The 16697-nt window shown below is 47.2% G+C and overlaps 1 protein-coding gene across 3 annotated transcripts in view; it reads left to right on the top strand.

Annotated features, from left to right (window-relative positions):
* The window catches only part of MYO9A (myosin IXA), a 183755-nt gene that overhangs the window by 165353 nt on the left and 1705 nt on the right, over positions 1-16697 (top strand). Inside the window, exons 28-43 of one of the 3 annotated variants that reach the window (XM_086757144.1) lie at positions 278-390; positions 796-953; positions 1549-1772; positions 2227-2358; positions 3403-3591; positions 3680-3727; positions 4310-4421; positions 5324-5385; positions 7688-7880; positions 8400-8528; positions 8888-8993; positions 9503-9634; positions 12826-12949; positions 13766-13819; positions 15941-16143; positions 16347-16489. In XM_086757144.1, the coding sequence (XP_086613270.1) occupies positions 278-390; positions 796-953; positions 1549-1772; positions 2227-2358; positions 3403-3591; positions 3680-3727; positions 4310-4421; positions 5324-5385; positions 7688-7880; positions 8400-8528; positions 8888-8993; positions 9503-9634; positions 12826-12949; positions 13766-13819; positions 15941-16143; positions 16347-16489 (2122 nt within the window). The remainder of the gene's footprint in view (positions 1-277; positions 391-795; positions 954-1548; positions 1773-2226; positions 2359-3402; positions 3592-3679; positions 3728-4309; positions 4422-5323; positions 5386-7687; positions 7881-8399; positions 8529-8887; positions 8994-9502; positions 9635-12825; positions 12950-13765; positions 13820-15940; positions 16144-16346; positions 16490-16697) is intronic. The other 2 variants (XM_086757146.1, XM_086757145.1) reach the window with 2 other exon arrangements.

The raw sequence follows: 16697 nt of genomic DNA, 5'->3' as shown, positions 1-16697 counted from the left end.
TTGGTGCACACTGATTTTCATCATTGGTTGCTCAAGGAGAAAGAAGGTTGGACTTCAGTGTAGAGTTGGAGCAAGGGAATTATGTTTCTTTTTTAGGAGTCATTAAAATATTTCTCTAATTGTAGCTAGCTCAACAGGACTGTAGGTTTTCACCTGTACGCAGATAGAAATAAAGACATAGCAGATGAAATATGTAATTTTTGATAGGGGAAAAAAACCAGCTGACATCCCAAGAGCTGTCTCATTTTTAAATGCTTTGTGCTTGGAATTGTTACAGACGGTGCAGCGATACACCTCTGGGGAAGGCCAAACAAAACTGCACAAAACTATGTCTCAGGGCGAGATTGGGAAGCTGGCGACTGCACAGAAGAGCCTGACTCCAGATGGAAGGTAGGAGACATGGCTGGAGATGGGAGGTGAATCCCTCCTGTGTCCTTCTTGGTTTTCATCACCTTGCTGAACCACCCCAACTCCTTTGCAGCTTCACCAGCCAAACCCAGAACACAAGTTTGTCATCCTACCTTTCCTTTGTGAAAGATTGGGTCATGCCCAATTAGAAGGGGTGTCTTGCTCATATCATGATAAAGTTTTGATGCCATGGGCTAGACATCCCATTCCAAACCATCCAATTGCATGCATGGAACTTAGTTGGTTGCCTTTCCTGAGGGCATGTAGCGTGGTTTCTTTGGTAGAAGCTGTGTGGATTTAACTCCTCAAACACCATTAAGGTCTGGGAGATTTTGGGTAGAAGGACATTTTCCTAAAGTGGTTCATCTTTCCATGACTTATTTCTAGGCCTCAGCGAGCCAAAATGAGGTTCTGGGGCAAGGGAAAGCAGGGGGAGAAGAAGACCCCACGGGAGAAGCTTGCTACCCAGTCTGAGCTGCTGGAGCTGTATGCAGAGCAAGAAGCCCCCGGCAGGGAGATGATTTCTGGCTTGCAGCTTGGAGAAGGTAAGTGATGGGCTGATGTGCTGCTGATGTTTTAAAGAGCAGCGAAATTGCATTTGCTCTCATGGCAGAAGGAAAAGCTAGAGCAAATCTGGCTTTGGGCTACGCTTGGTTGTAGTCCAATATATAGGGGCTTGGGTAAAACTATAGAACCGAGGAAGTTTGGCTTATCTGTAAGGTTAGGGTATCTGTAATTAAGAGTCTCATATACGATGCTGTGGTCTAGATGAGGCTGCTATAGGAAGACAGGTTGGGAAGCTATGCAGATCAAATGTCCATGCTGGTTCACATCTCTTGAATTCATGGATGACATCGACTCAAAACAATGGCAAGTAGGTTAGTGGGTGGAATCCGAAATGAGTCTTGAGGAATTCCATGTCACTAGTCCTTCTGGCAGCTGTCTAGACGTGTACGGATGTTCCCCTCTTGATGGAGGAAATAACCAAAGGAGGAATGCCATTTAATCTTCCTATGAGTACCACACAGTGCTTTTCTCCTCCACAGGTCTATTCCGATGCCCATCTCCCTATTTTAGTGGTAGAATTATTTTTCATCTGCTCTTCAATCTCTTTTTCTACTTTTAAATTATCACCCATAGAGTTGGGTCCTCACCACCTGACCCCTCCACGGAGTCCTGAGCTGTCCGGTATCTACCGACGGGAGTTCAAGGAGAACAAAGAGCCCTCTCCGAAAGTGAAACGCAAGCGCAGCGTCAAGATCAGCAACGTGGCTCTGGAGCCTGTGCAGTGGCAGAACGACTCGCTGCAGATCATAACCAGCGCTAGTGACTTGAAGAGCATGGATGAGTTTCTCCTGAAAAAGGTAACTCCTGTCCTCACTGCTCCAGATAAATCACTAGAGAGCTGGGAGAGCAGATGGAGGCAACAAAGCCAAAATTATCCTGGGCGATGTGGTAGCTATACTAATAATTCATCTAAGGGTGCGCAGCATACATCAGGGCAGGCTAGGGAGAAAAGATGGGGACACTGTGCATGCACCGTGGAGTCGTTCTGCACAGGCACAGCAGCTTCAGTGCTTCCATCTCTTTGGGTTGCCCCTAGTGGCATCAGAAATGAGTGACCGTGGAGGGCAGGAGTTGAAGGCTGCAGGAAGTGCTTGTTTTTCCTAAGTTTGCATGCAGGAGAAACCACCTTGTAATCGCTATTAACGTTGCCTGCCCGTGGTGGAGCAGCTGCTCAGTAGTGCTACTTCGTCTCACGTGGTGCTCTGCTGCAGCAAAAGTCACATGGGTGCATAAACCCCTTTGGTTTCCCAGATGAATGAACTGGATAACGAGGACAGCAAGAAGGACACGCTAGTGGATGTCGTGTTCAAGAAAGCGCTGAAAGAATTCCGACAAAACATCTTCAGCTTTTACTCCTCAGCATTGGCAGTAAGTGACTGGATGGTGGGTGAGAACTACTACCTCCACAAGAAACGAGATGCTCTGAGTCCTCCTGCTGGGGGAGACCTTGCCAAGCCTTCCATTCCCGATCTGTTTATCCAAAAGGAAGGATGCTCTTCCTTCATATTCAGTCCCATGTGCTGTAAATTTGGACTAACTCTTCCTCTTTAGCCAGCCCTCAATATACATGGAGTGGAGATTTCTGATCTCCTCGTTACAGCTTGCTCCCAGTCAAATGGGAGATGACAGTAAGTCAATAAACTCCTGTCTGCCACCCAGTTGTGTTACGTTTGCAAATGGTAAAGACTTCTGAGCAATGCAGAGCTCTGCTCTTCTGCTACTTCTGAATCTGAGCAATGGTCACTATGGCTTAGTGATCACAGGGATCAAAAAAAGTTATTTTATTGGCCAGATTGTATTAAAAGTTCCCTCAAAGACTTGAGCTGGCACTTAATATCATCATAGAATCATAAAATCATTAGGGTTGGAAGGGACCTTTAAAGCCCATCCAGTCCAACCCCCTGCAAGGAGCAGGGACATCTTCAACCAGATCAGGTTGCTCAGAGCCTCATCCAGCCTGGCCTTGAATGTTTCCAGGGATGGGGCATCCACCACCTCTCTGGGCAACCTGTCCCAGTGTTCCACCACCCTCACTGTAAAAAATTTCTTCCTTATATCCATTCTGAATCTACCTCTTTCTAGTTTAAAACCATTACCCCTCATCCTGTCACAACAGGCCCTGCTAAAATGTCTGTCCCTGTCTTTCTTATGAGCCTCTTTTAGGTACTGAATGGCCACAATAAGGTCTTCTCCAGCCTTTTCCAGGCTGATCAATAGCAGTCCTCCTGCTCTGTGCACTGAGAAGCCGCCCTGCCAAAGGCATGAAACGGCTCTCTATTAGATAATCCTTTTTTACTTCTTTTAATCATAGTTGTACTTTCCGTGAGCATTTGGAAGCCAGTCGGGCTGAAGTAGTTGTCTGGAGCAGAATAGGCAACCTGAGGTGTATAAAAATCACTTTTATTCTTGCTTCTGTTTCCTTAAAAGATGGACGATGGGAAAAGCATCCGCTATAAGGACCTGTACGCCTTATTTGAGCAGATTCTGGAGAAGACCATGAGGCTTGAGCAGAGGGACTGGAGTGAGTCTCCAGTTAAAGTCTGGGTCAATACCTTCAAAGTCTTCCTGGATGAATATATGATAGAGTACAAACCCCTGGACTACACCGCAGTGAAGGTAGTTGGCAAAGTCAGATACAAGCCTTCTTGTACACTTTACCTGGGGAAATTGCCCTTAAATATGCTTATATCTCTTCTAATACCAGGTGCCAAAAACAGAACGAAAAAAGAGAAGAAAAAAGGAAGCAGATGTGGTGAGTTGAGCACTCTGTGCCTGCACATTAAAAAATAATGTTCTTGTGGCCAGAATGACGAGTGATAAGATACCTGCTCATGACAGGTCCTATGCTGAGATCTGAACATCACACTATAGTGAACATGCAGCCATGAAAGGACCTGCTAGAAAGGTGGTCACGGTTGCAACAAGAAGTGTTGTTCTGGGTTTCTGCATAAACTTACAGTGTGTGTTTTACGTCTCTAGTATCAGACATATAGGAGATTACATTTCCTTTTTTCCTAAAGGATATGATTGTACTAGAAAGGATGCAGATGCAGAGCTAAAAGGGGCCGTGGATGTCTGGAAGACCTTCTGAACATTTAGAAGTTGACCAACCAACTTCAGTCAAATGCAGTTCCTAACCTGCTTGCATGACAGTTTGATTCCCTTTCAAGCTGGATGTCTCTGTGGGTTGCCTGTGGGGTTATTGGGCTGAAAAGGAAACAAAATCAGTAAATAACAGCTGAAAGTTGGACAGCTGACTGTGTTCATCTCCCCATTTTGCAGCAAACTTTTCACCCATCTCCTTTTTCTCACCATCTCATCTTTTTCATTGCAGGTGGAAGAGCACAATGGTCACATTTTTAAGGCAACCCAGTACAGCATCCCCACCTACTGTGAATATTGTTCCTCCTTGATCTGGATAATGGACAGAGCTTCTGTTTGTAAATGTAAGCATGCTCTCTCTTCTTTTTTTTTTTTTTTTTTTTTTTTCATGTGCCTGTATCACAGTGATGAGTTTTGGGGCTCTGAAAGATGTTTGCTGCTGTTTCCTGCAACCCTACTCTCAAAGAATTTGAGTTTTTTCACATTGGAGGAGCTCCTGGGACAGATCCTAAGGGTTTCTGAGGTTGTCTAGTAAGTCCATCCCAAGCAGTCCTTCCATTCCTCATGGTACAGTTAGTTCTGTGCGTGGAAGCTTTGCCCTACGCATCTTATCCCATAAGGTCCTATGGTCATCCCGTGTGGTCAAACCGTATTCAAGTGTCACAGTAAGAAGGACAGTAGAGAGTCGGGTATGGCAAACGTGCCCCACGGCTTCAGCCCGTAGGATGCCTGTGAGTCTCATGACCATGGCAGGTTCATTTGATTTAGCCCATTTGACCTCCACACACATGATTTTTTTTAAGAGATCGGGAGAGTGGAGAAGGACCGAAGGGAAAGGTTGATCCATTGCTTTGTTTTTTCCAATGTTTCTTTGATTAGCTTGGGAGGATCGACCCTGGGGTATTTCAGGCTGATGTCCAGTGCGGGAGGAATACAAATTAGATGCTATTTCCAACCTCTTTGAGGGTATCTGTATCTGATAGCTTAGAGTGACTCATGGATTATTTTCTGAGTTGATCTATCAGGGTTTTTTAGTGTTTCAGGGACTGAAATATGGGGCCGTTAAATTAAGGGCTTCATCTTTTTTGTTTTGAGCGGATCTAATATAGACTTGGCCCCTGAGAACTGAAATTCAACATGCTTTTGACCTGCTGCTCCTGAGAGGAGCTACTTAATTCGTATTAATTCATCTTTCTCCAGCAACCTGACTTTTTGGATTATTGAATACTGTTTTTCTTCATTGCAGTATGTAAATATGCTTGTCACAAGAAGTGCTGTCTTAAAACCACAACCAAGTGCTCCAAAAAGGTAAATGTCTCTCATTCCTTTTCTTTCATTAAATACCTCTCAGGTGGCGATCCCAGGCTTGTATAAAAAATATTTGCAGGCAGACAACTTCATATAATGCTGGCAATAACCCTCCTTTGAGCAGGAGCTTGGACTGGACATCCCTGGAGATCTCTCCATCCAGTGCTTCAGTGTTTGCGTGTATTTTGGGAGTAACGCAGCAATGCATCACTATATATCTGCCTAGTCATGCAGCAGATGTTGCAGTGATGTTCCCTGCCTTGTAACCATGCTGAATAATAGAGAGTTGCCTCGTTTTACAGCTTTTAAGGACTTGGAAATGTGGGATTATTCTTAAACATGGGGTTATTATTGGAAATACAAGTTATTAACTCCGCTGGTCCCTGCTCAGGCTCACAGCGTGGTCCCCAAACTGCGGCAGCGCTACAGCTGAGCAAAGAAGGGTGGGTGGAGAATGCTCAAGTGCTCACCATGCGCCTTAGAGGTGAATTAAATATTGTGTGCTGGGTTTAAGGGTATGGAGGACAGTGAATGAATGCAGCATGTCGCCCTGGCTAACAATGAGTCATCAAGATCTGGTGGGTTTTTTTAAAGTTTATTTTGTGCCCCAAAAAAAGGATAATAGAGCCAGAATAATACTGTGTGCAGAGCTTTATCAGCTGCTTGTAGGAGGCTTCCTGGGGAAGAGCAGCCTTCATAGTCATACAGCCTCCGTAAAGCTGCATAATTACATTTTTCCCAAGAAATAATCTGAATATATACATTGAATAAGTTTATTTTTAAATATATTTGCTTTGATATAGTATTTTTGCTGCGCTCTTTCCCTTTCTGACAGTATTTCTGCAAGAGTTGGAAGCACCTCATATAAATTTCTGCTCTATAGATCTGGGAAGTTCAACAAGATATCTGATTATTGTTTTTTCAGAGAAGCTCAGAGATGCTTGGACCCTTCTCGTTTCTTGGAGTTTCTCTGCATAAGGAAGTTTTTGTGCTGTACTCAAGGAAGTGAGTTCACCATGTCTCCATGGTAGCATTGCACTTGGGCAGTTGGAGGTCCTTCTCTAGGAAGGCTCTGGCTTCTTTGTGCTTGGTGGGTTAATGTTTTTAGGGTTGCTTTCAGCAACAGGGAGCCACAAACTCTCCAGTATGTTTTGAGAAAGAGGTCTTTATTTTCTGGCAACGGTTGATTTTGTAACTGTTAGCCTTGTCCCAGACTGGATCTGTTTCTCCAGATCTGTGGTGGACTTGAGCAAATGCCAAGCTCGATAGCCATAGGATTGCTTTCACTCATGCTTGGTCCTCATCTCAGAGCTACTTGACTTGAATAGCAGTTTAGTGAGCTAGCTACTTTACTCAAGTGGCACGTGAGTTTTGTGGCATTGCATTTGCTGATGGTTTTAGCAGCCAGCAGGCTGGTTGAACAACAGATGATGAATTTCAGCTGATAGCTGAGACCACGTGTTCCTGGGGTGTTTTTTTTCTCTAGAGCATGAAACAGCATGGACACTTCCCCACATCATCTCATAAAGTTGACAAGATTGATGAAAAGATGACATTGAATGGGAAAAACAAAGATGCAGGAGTGGTTATAAGAGGAGCTGTGACCTGTGTCATGGTCGCCACCGTCTTGCTGATGACTAGATTGCAGTGTGTGCCCTTTCGTGTTCCTTTTGCTGGGGCCACACATTTGTATCAAAATTTAATTAGATCGTCTTAACTTTTCCCATCCAGAATCTCCCATTCAGGAGGACTTTGTTCACATTTGGATTTGGCAAATATCAACTCTGCAGTGAGCGTTTGTAGCTGGCAAAAGGGTCTTTCCCAACAGATGGAGATTGGTTTTTCATGCACTTATTCTGGCATCATGTTTGTTCACAGACATTTTGTAATTTCCAATGCTGCAAGTTGATCTAAGTACCCGAGACTCAGATTTACCTGTTCTGCTTTGTGCTTCCTCTTTGGGCGGTGAAATCATCCCTGGAGATGGTACTAGAGGGGCAAGAGGTGGAGGAGGACCATGCCCAGCTGCATTGACTCTGCTGGGCTGAGAATATAACTACAGTGGGGTGGTTAAAGAAAGAAAATTCATACATTTATGACTTCAGGTGCATGCCCAGAGACCGATCTAGCATTGCAAGATGTTGCTGGCTGTCCTGCCTTCCTTTGCTTATGGCTTCTGTAGACTTGCAGGTCTCTTGGACCAGCTGAAGAAGTTTGAATAGCAGTTGCATCCAAGGTCTGCACCAACATTGCTTCCTATAAAAGCATTTTAAAACTCTTTTTTTTCCCTTTTCCTCTTCAGTACGACCCCGAGCTCTCATCTCGGCAGTTTGGCGTGGAGCTCTCCCGGTTGACCAGTGAGGAGCGAGCGGTGCCGGTGCTGGTGGAGAAGCTCATCAACTACATTGAAATGCACGGGCTATACACAGAGGGCATATACAGAAAATCAGGGTCTACCAACAAGATCAAGGAGCTGCGGCAAGGACTCGATACAGGTAAAAGGATTGGGGAAAAAAAAAAAAACAAACACATGGGGAGAAAAATGTCTGCAACAGCAAGGTTGGGTGTAGGAAGGTGGGTTGTTTCATCAGGGTGAAACAAGGGAGCAGTCTTGCCTTCCCCAACTGCAGGCTGTGCAAGTGATGCTTTCACATCTCCAACCAAGCTCAAGTCACCAACTCATGCTTTTTTAGGTGCAATACATGAAAAAAGTAATTCTAGTTGGGGAAAATGCAATTGATGCCAACAAGAAAAGAAGTCCTGGTGCCACCTAAGGTTGCTTGCCCTGGAAAACACATTTCTCTCTAATTTTAACACATGGGGCTGAAATCAAGTGTTGGATTTCTTGCCATTAAATTTTCTGTCGTAGAGGAGTAGCTTATCATAGAATGGTTTGCATTGGAAGGGACCTTTAGAGGTCATCTAGTCCAACGCCCTGGTTTCACTAACGGCTTCATATTAATTGTTGTCTCTTGGTTTTGTTTTTTTTTCCCCTCAACTGCTCACAAACCCAGACATTGATAATGTAAATTTAGATGACTACAACATCCATGTCATCGCCAGCGTGTTCAAGCAGTGGCTCCGAGATCTACCCAACCCTCTTATGACCTTTGAGCTCTACGAGGAGTTTCTGCGGGCGATGGGTAAGGAGCCTCCTTCGCTATACCCTTCCTGTGGCAGAGGGAAACTGTGGCTGCTTTTAGTGTTAAACTTTATATTTACTCTTTGGGCCCAAAACCAGCTGGTTTTGCCAAATTGTATTTACCTGGTTTTAAAGTCTGGGGTTTTTTGGCTATAAGGGGATTTTTTTGCGTAAAGCCATGGGCAGTTTGATCTCACCTTTGGTGGCATCAATTTACATCACCATTTGGCAGATTTCAGCCCAAACCATTAACCATAAGATCCATCTTTTAAGTAGTAAAAGTAAGCAAGCAATAAGAAGGTATCATTTTAAATACGAGGAAGTACAAGCCGCCCCTAAATGCTGGTGCTTTCTCCAAAGGCCTCCAGGAGAGGAAGGAGACGGTGCGGGGAGTGTATTCAGTCATCGACCAACTCTCCCGCACCCATCTCAGCACTTTGGAGCGTCTCATCTTCCACCTGGTGAGGTACGTTGCGCTGGGGCAGCTTCAGCAACGGGCGAGGGGAGGATGCTCGGGCATCTTTCATACCGAAACAGCTGAGACCGAAAGCAGGTAGGCAAAGGAAAGGGAAGAGCTTTCAGGTCTATTGTGTCTCCCAGGAGGTGGCCCCGGAGCTGTCTCTCCAAATGGTGTTCATATTGATAAGCAACCTTCACAGCACTTTGCTCTTGGTTCCTGTGGGTCCATGGTACCTCTTGCCACTGCAGGGACACATTTTTTGGGTGGAAAATGACAGCTGTTTGCTTGCCTTGGGAACACCTGAGAAGTCTTCAGGTTTGGCTTTCTCCATCGAGCAGAGCAAATATGAGGGCAGAGCAGCACGCTTGCTAGCAGAGCAAGATTGCACTGTAGAAGAGTCATCTCCTCTGTTCATCCATGGCCATGTGGAAGAAGTGAAGAGGAGGTGCCCTCAATTCTGACTTATCTTTTAATCTTTTTTTTTTTTTTTTTTTTTTTTTTTTTTTTTTTTTTAGGATTGCCCTCCAAGAAGAGACCAATCGAATGTCAGCTAATGCCTTGGCCATCGTCTTTGCTCCCTGCATCCTCCGCTGCCCCGATACAACAGACCCACTGCAGAGTGTTCAGGACATCAGTAAAACAACCACGTAAGAACGTGGAGCTGGATCATCCAGCTCCATAACCATTGCCATGCCACCACTGATGTCTTGATAACCCTTAGTACGGCCATATGGCTCAAGAGTAGAGAGCTTTAGCATGGAAATTATAAACACCTATTAAATGCATCTTCATGAAGATGTTTCATATTCTCTCAATCCCCACAAGGTTGTTGAACAGGGATTTTTAAGCGATGGAGGATCCACAAGAGCAGATCAACTTCTGCTCCAAAACAAGCTCTCTGCACTCTCCTGCCCAGCACATCTCAGCAGGAAAAGGTGGAGCTTGAGATGATGTGGTTTTATTGTTAATCCCATTTATGGCAAGCAGGTCTTTATTCTTACTTAATTGTCCCAGGTTTTTTTGTGGAGAAGTTGAGCTTGTTTTGTAGGCAGCAATATTAATACTGCCTATTTCAAGGTATTTGGCAGAACTGAATCTGGCCAGGGATATAAAATGTAACAGGAAGAGCTTTTATAGGTACGTAGGGGACAAAAGAAAGTCCAGGGTAAATGTAGGCCCCCTCCAGAAGGGAACTGGTGTCCTGGTTACCCAGGACATGGAGAAGGCTGAGGTTCTCAATGACTTTTTTGCCTCAGTCTTCACCGACAAGAGTTCCTGTCCCACCGCCCAAGCTGTAGAAGGTGCAAGCAGGGACTGCGAGAATGAAGAACTGCCCATTGTACTCGAAGAGCAGGTTCGGGATCATCTGAGGAACCTGAAGGTGCACAAGTCCATGGGTCCTGATGAGATTCATCCACGGGTCCTGAGGGAACTGGCGGATGAAGTTGCCAAGCCACTGGCCATCATATTTGAGAAGTCGTGGCGGTCTGGTGAGGTCCCCGATGGCTGGAAGAGGGGGAACATAACCCCAATTTTTAAAAAGGGGAATAAGGAAGACCTGGGTAACTACAGGCCGGTCAGCCTCACCTCTGTGCCTGGCAAGGTCATGGAGCAGATTCTCCTGGAAACCATGCTAAGGCACATGGAGAGCAAGGAGGTGGTTGGTGACAGCCAGCATGGCTTCACCAAGGGCAGATCGTGCCTGACCAATTTGGTGGCCTTCTATGACGGGGTGACGGCATCGGTGGACAAGGGACGAGCAATTGACATCATCTACCTGGACTTGTGCAGAGCTTTTGACACTGTCCCGCACGACATCCTTCTCTCTAAACTAGAGAGACATGGGTTTGATGGACGGACCACTCGGTGGATAAGGAGTTGGCTGGATGGCCGCACTCAGAGAGTGGTGGTCAACGGCTCGATGTCCAGGTGGAGACCGGTCACGAGTGGCGTCCCTCAGGGGTCCGTGCTGGGCCCGGCCCTGTTCAACATCTTTGTCGGCGACATGGACAGTGGGATAGAGTGCACCCTCAGCAAGTTCGCCGATGACACCAAGTTGTGTGGTGCCGTCGACACACTGGAAGGGAGGGATGCCATCCAGAGGGACCTTGACAGGCTGGAGAGGTGGGCCCGTGCCAACCTCATGAAGTTCAACCAGGCCAAGTGCAAGGTCCTGCACCTGGGTCATGGCAATCCCAGGCACAAATCCAGGCTGGGCGGGGAATGGATTGAGAGCAGCCCTGAGGAGAAGGACTTGGGAGTGCTGGTGGATGAGAAGCTTAACATGAGCAGGCAATGCGCCCTTGCAGCCCAGAAGGCCAACCGCATCCTGGGCTGCATCAAGAGGAGCGTGGCCAGCAGGTCGAGGGGGGTGATTCTCCCCCTCTACTCTGCCCTGGTGAGACCCCACCTGGAGTACTGTGTCCAGTTCTGGAGCCCCCAGCACAAGAAGGACCAGTTGGAGAAGGTCCAGAGGAGGGCCACGAAGATGATCAGAGGGCTGGAGCACCTCTCCTGTGAGGACAGGCTGAGAGAGTTGGGGCTGTTCAGCCTGGAGAAGAGGAGGCTCCGGGGAGACCTGATAGCGGTCTTCCAGTACCTCAAGGGGGCCTACAAGAAAGATGGGGAGAGGCTGTTTAGTAGGGACTGTAGCGATAGGACGAGAGGTAATGGTTTTAAAATAGAGGGGGGTAGATTTAGATTAGAAATTAGGAAAAAATTTTTTACGATGCGGGTTATAGAACACTGGCCCAGGTTGCCCAGAGAGGTGGTGGAGGCCCCATCTCTGGAAGCGTTCAAGGCCAGGCTGGATGAGGCTCTGAGCAACCTGATCTAGTCAGGGATGTCCCTGCTCCTTGCAGGGGGGTTGGACTAGATGACCTTTGAAGGTCCCTTCCAACCCTAACCATTCTATGATTCTATGACATAATTGAAAAGATTTTACTGAGTAAAAAGTGAAACACTTGCCCAAATTCAGTCTGGCTTGCATTAAATAGATTCAAAAATATGTAATGGAGACAATGGTAATAATGGAAGACATCCGGTGAAGGGATGGGCTTCTGAAAGAGGCGGTTGTACCTCCACTAAGTATTAAAATTTTTGAAGACCAGGACAAGCTCAGAGACCCAGCTGGTACGAGCACTTGTCCTTCAATGGGATTTCTTTGTAGCTTCTTCCTTAGACTTTAGCTATAGCACATCCTCTAATTTTAGAGAGTCATAGAATCATTTAGGTTGTAAAAGACCAACCATCAAGTCCAACTGTTAACCTAGCACTGCCAGGTCCACCAATAAACCATGTCCTTAAGTCCCACATCTACACATCTTCTAAATACCTCCAGGGATGGTGACTTAGCCACTTTCCTGGGCAGCCTGTTCCAATGCTTGACAAGCCTTTTGGTGAAGAAATTTTTCCCAATATCTGATCTAATTATTATGTGGAAAGGATTATTTTTTTCCCCGAAACACACTCCTGACAGCATTAAACAGTCAGCTTAGCTGAACAAGCTTGCTGCAGCATTACTGTGTGCAAGTGAGTCTGAATTTGTGGCTTGGAAGCAACCTGCCTTTCCCAGGTTTGTATCTCCTTGACTCCTCTTATAGGGAGGAGTTTCTCCAGTGGGATCCGTGAGGGTCTTCAATTTCTCTAGTCCAAGTTCCTTGATCCATCCCTGGCCCATTAACACTCTTTTAGGGGAATTTCCACGACACTTCGGTTTCCAGCTGGAGCTTTCTCTCTCATCTTCAGGGTAGATCTTCAGGTAAGACAGAGACAGGTCAGACAAAATCATTTCCTCTTCCCATTTTGTCTTCTTGTGTTTTTTTTTTTCCCCCCTTAGTTGCGTAGAATTAATCGTCATCGAGCAGATGAACAAATACAAGGCTCGTCTCAAGGACATCAACAGCCTGGAGTTTGCAGAGAACAAAGCCAAGAGCCGCCTCTCCTTGATCCGCAGATCAATGGTGAGATGCCAAAGCCGTCTCTGTTCCCTCCTGTCCTCTCTTGGCCCCTGAAGCAACCCTACCTTATTTTCTGCTTATCCCAGCCTCCCAAACCCCTCACAATGTCCCACGCCATCTCCCCCAGGACAGGGACCCTCAGCCCAGTGGTGGCTCCTCTCCTTTGCAGGGAGTCATACCAAAGCAGAAGGAGGTGGGAACGGTCTGTGGAAACATGGTCACTCCAGCTCAGGCACTTCTGATCAACGTTTCCACCTTCATTTGAGCTTGTTTGGTCCTGGGTCGAGTCAAGCCTTTCATTGAATGGCTTGATGGCACCGCATGAGGGACTTGGACTATCCTTTTTTGTGCTCAGTGACATTATCTGAACCCACAATGAGCTTCCTAAAGGATCTCCCTGCTCCCACACTGCCTTTTTGGGAGCCTCAAACTCATCTCATTGAGCTTCCATGCTTCCTGGGGGGCTGGCGGGCTGCAGATGCACACTGTGCTTGGCTTCTTGGGCTGCGGGAGAGGGACAGACTTGGCACAGCATGGTCTTTCCAGGCTTGGACTAAGGAGCAGAGCGGCCTCTCTGCTTGAACTTGCCTCCTGTGGTCCTCAGGGACACATTGCTCTTGCTTTTTTGGGGATGAAATCCAAGCAGGGGCTGCCCAAGACTGTGGGGCTAGTGCTGCAGACCCACCCTACTCATCCCAGTTTAAAAAAAAAAAAAAAAAAAAAACCGAAACAAAAATTAAGGAAAACGGGTTTTTTGGAGGGGCGATGGCATGTGCACTCTAACCTTCTGCTTTCCTTTTCATCTCCTCTCTAATCCAGAAACCCGTACTAATTGCAGTTAGATTTATGAGCATAACCCGCAGTTCAATCCCGGTATGTATTAACTGCAACGCGCCCTGCACCAGCTGACGCGTCCCTCCGTTGTGTGTCACCGCCGCTCATTCCAGCCTCGTCCCACCGGCCATTGTCCGTGATGTTGCCTGTCCTGTCCCCGAGCGGGTGCCGCTCCTCGGGGCCACCGTTTCTCCCGCAGGTCCCCCAGGTGGCAGGAGTTCAGGACAGCTGGCGCTTGGCCATCCCTGCACGCAGCTCCTCAAAAAAACACTTTCCGCTCCTTTCCCCTATCCTACTTTTTTCTGTTTTCTTTTTCCATCCTGTGCTTCCCTCTTTTTGGTTTTACTTGACTCATCCCTTCCCTTCCCACCCCAATTTCTGCTCACTCAGGATGCGTTTCAGCATCAAGTTGCTTTTGCAGTGCTGCTGTATCTCGAGATGGTGGATAAAACCCCTAGCTCAGATGCCTTGGAGACCATGAGGCATCCAATCTTCTCCTCCACCTTCTTGGAGGAGGAGCACCATCACTACCTTGAACTCAAGGTCAGGACACCCAGGTTTGAACTGGGAGGGGTCCAGCAAATCCTGGATTCCCCAGCTCCATCCCAGCTTCAGTTTGAGTTCCTAGCAAGACCACAACTGGCAACAAAAGCAGCCGCAGGTTTTTGGGGGATGCATGTGGGGCTGTTTCCCTTCCTACTAGGTTCAGCCCATGATGCTTCTTCCCATCCACGAGGGTCAGGAGACAGAGTAGAGCAAAATTTGAGCTGTACTCCCCTGATACTGTTTTGCAAGCACACCATCTCATAGGGGCTTAAGTTCACGAGCCAGTGGGATCTTTGGGATCTCAGGGGTTTTGGCTAATAGGATTCAGGTAGCTGCACCTCAACTCAGGAGCCCTCATGAGAAGATGATGTCAGGAGAACACTGGGGTGCGGGAGCAGCTTTGTAGCTGGAGAAAGGTCTCTGAGATGTGACATTAAAAGATGAAAGGGGTAAAATAGAGCAAATCTCACTTTTAAAGGAGACCAGGGAGGCTCCTTTAACCTACAAACCTGCTCTGGCCACATGGGTTATCAGGAAGACCTGAGGATGCCCCAGCTGCAGGGTTTAAACAGTCCAAGCTGCACTGTAACAACTGTTCAACCGCAAGGAGGTGCAGGTTCATTGTGGGGATGACGGCTGTCAGGAGGAGGGCAGCAAGCGATGGGACTCAGGGTGGTCAACAACTCAGCTCGGTTCAGGATCTTGAATTTAGAAGATGAGATGTGTCTGGTTGTGATAACGGTTAAGATAAAAGCTTTTTAATGTGTCCCTCATCCTCAAAAATCCATCTTTTCTTCTACTCTGTGGAGCAGATCTGGAGAGCTGGTCCTTGAAAGCTTAAAGCAGCTTGCATGTGTAATACTCCTCCATATATGCTATCCCCGTTTGAGTCCTTTTCCATCACTGGCTTTAATATTAAAAAAATAGATGGTTCTTCAGAGCTTTTCAGCAGGGACTGCTGCATTAAATCTCCCTGTTTAACCGCAGGTGCAAGAATTAACATTTATTGTCTCATAACAGACCATTGAAGGTGGTCTTGGTTTGTGGATCTCATGTACATGAGATCAGAGCATGGGCAACGGAATTAGATGTGAGTTACCATTTGCCGAAGGAGTTGATGAAGACCCTTGTAATGCTCTGGAAATACTAAGGGTGGGCAAGGGAAGGGCGCTGGATGTGGGCTAAAGATCAAGCAGGAGCCAGATGCCCTGAAATCAAAACCCTGGTGATGCTCCCACCCAAAGCCAGCACGGCCACCTGTCAGGTCAAGCTTCCCATCGCACGTGCTGTGGGCTTTGCAGAAACCCATCCTGCCACCAGCTGGGCTTGCTTTGAAGTCCAAATTGCACTTAGTCCATCAGCTGGTAGCTGGTCCATCAGCGCTATCCCCACCACCTTCATCCTCACAACCTCCATCATCACCTCCTTGAACATGTGAAGTCCTTCTGGTATCTCTCCCAGCCTGAAGTGTGATTTTGGAGGGTCCTGGGTGCGCACTGAGGACTGATGGCCGGGGTCATCATCTTCACTCCTTAGGAGAGCAGTGTGGTTGGCACCTGAGATGTTTGCAAAGTCACCTTGGCTGGTGGGGGTGACACTGTTGTCTCTCTTCAGGGCAAAGGACGCGTGCGACGCGCCGCCTACCCCAGCCCAACATCTCCTGTTGCTGTGCGCTTGCCCTCGGTGACAGACGTCCCTGAGGAGACCATGAGCAGCGAGGAAGCCATGGAGATGGAGGTGACAGAGCAGCAGCAAGTGGCCATGCAGCAGGAGGAGAAGGTGCTGACTGAGCAGATCGAGAGCCTGCAGAAGGAAAAGTGAGTCTGACCAAGGATTCAAGCCATGTCCCTTAGCTATGGGTTACCTATGGATGTTGCTTGACATCATATGGTTGACGTGCTGCTCACAGGGTGGCTTGGAGGACTACATCCCTCTGTGATCTCTTGGCATATGCACATCCCTTTCTTCTCCCCACCTTTTTGGTCCTTTTGGGTCAATGGGACTGGGTTGGTTTTGGCAGGGAGGAGCTGACGTTCGAGATGCTGACGCTGGAGCCTCGTGCCTCCGATGATGAAACCCTTGAGTCTGAAGCCTCCATCGGCACCGCCGACAGCTCCGAAAATTTGAACTTTGACTCTGAAGGAGCCATCTCTGATCGTTCGGGTAAATCCAGAGATCCTTGAATTTATCATAGGGTGGTTTGGGTTGGAAGGGACATTCAAAGATCATCTAGTCCAACCCCCCTGGGGTCATCTTCAACTAGATCAGGTTGCTCAGGTTTTTTGGTAGCTTGGACAGGGTTTATTTGTTTTTCCCTGGCTGGTCTTGATGTATAGCAATTTAAATGAGTGTAAAGAGGTGTTTTAAGGGT

This window comes from Chlamydotis macqueenii, chromosome 12 (genome assembly GCF_036417535.1).
Source record: "Chlamydotis macqueenii isolate bChlMac1 chromosome 12, bChlMac1.mat, whole genome shotgun sequence".
In the NCBI taxonomy this organism is placed as follows: domain Eukaryota; kingdom Metazoa; phylum Chordata; class Aves; order Otidiformes; family Otididae; genus Chlamydotis; species Chlamydotis macqueenii.
This window is presented reverse-complemented; position numbering and strand designations above follow the sequence as displayed.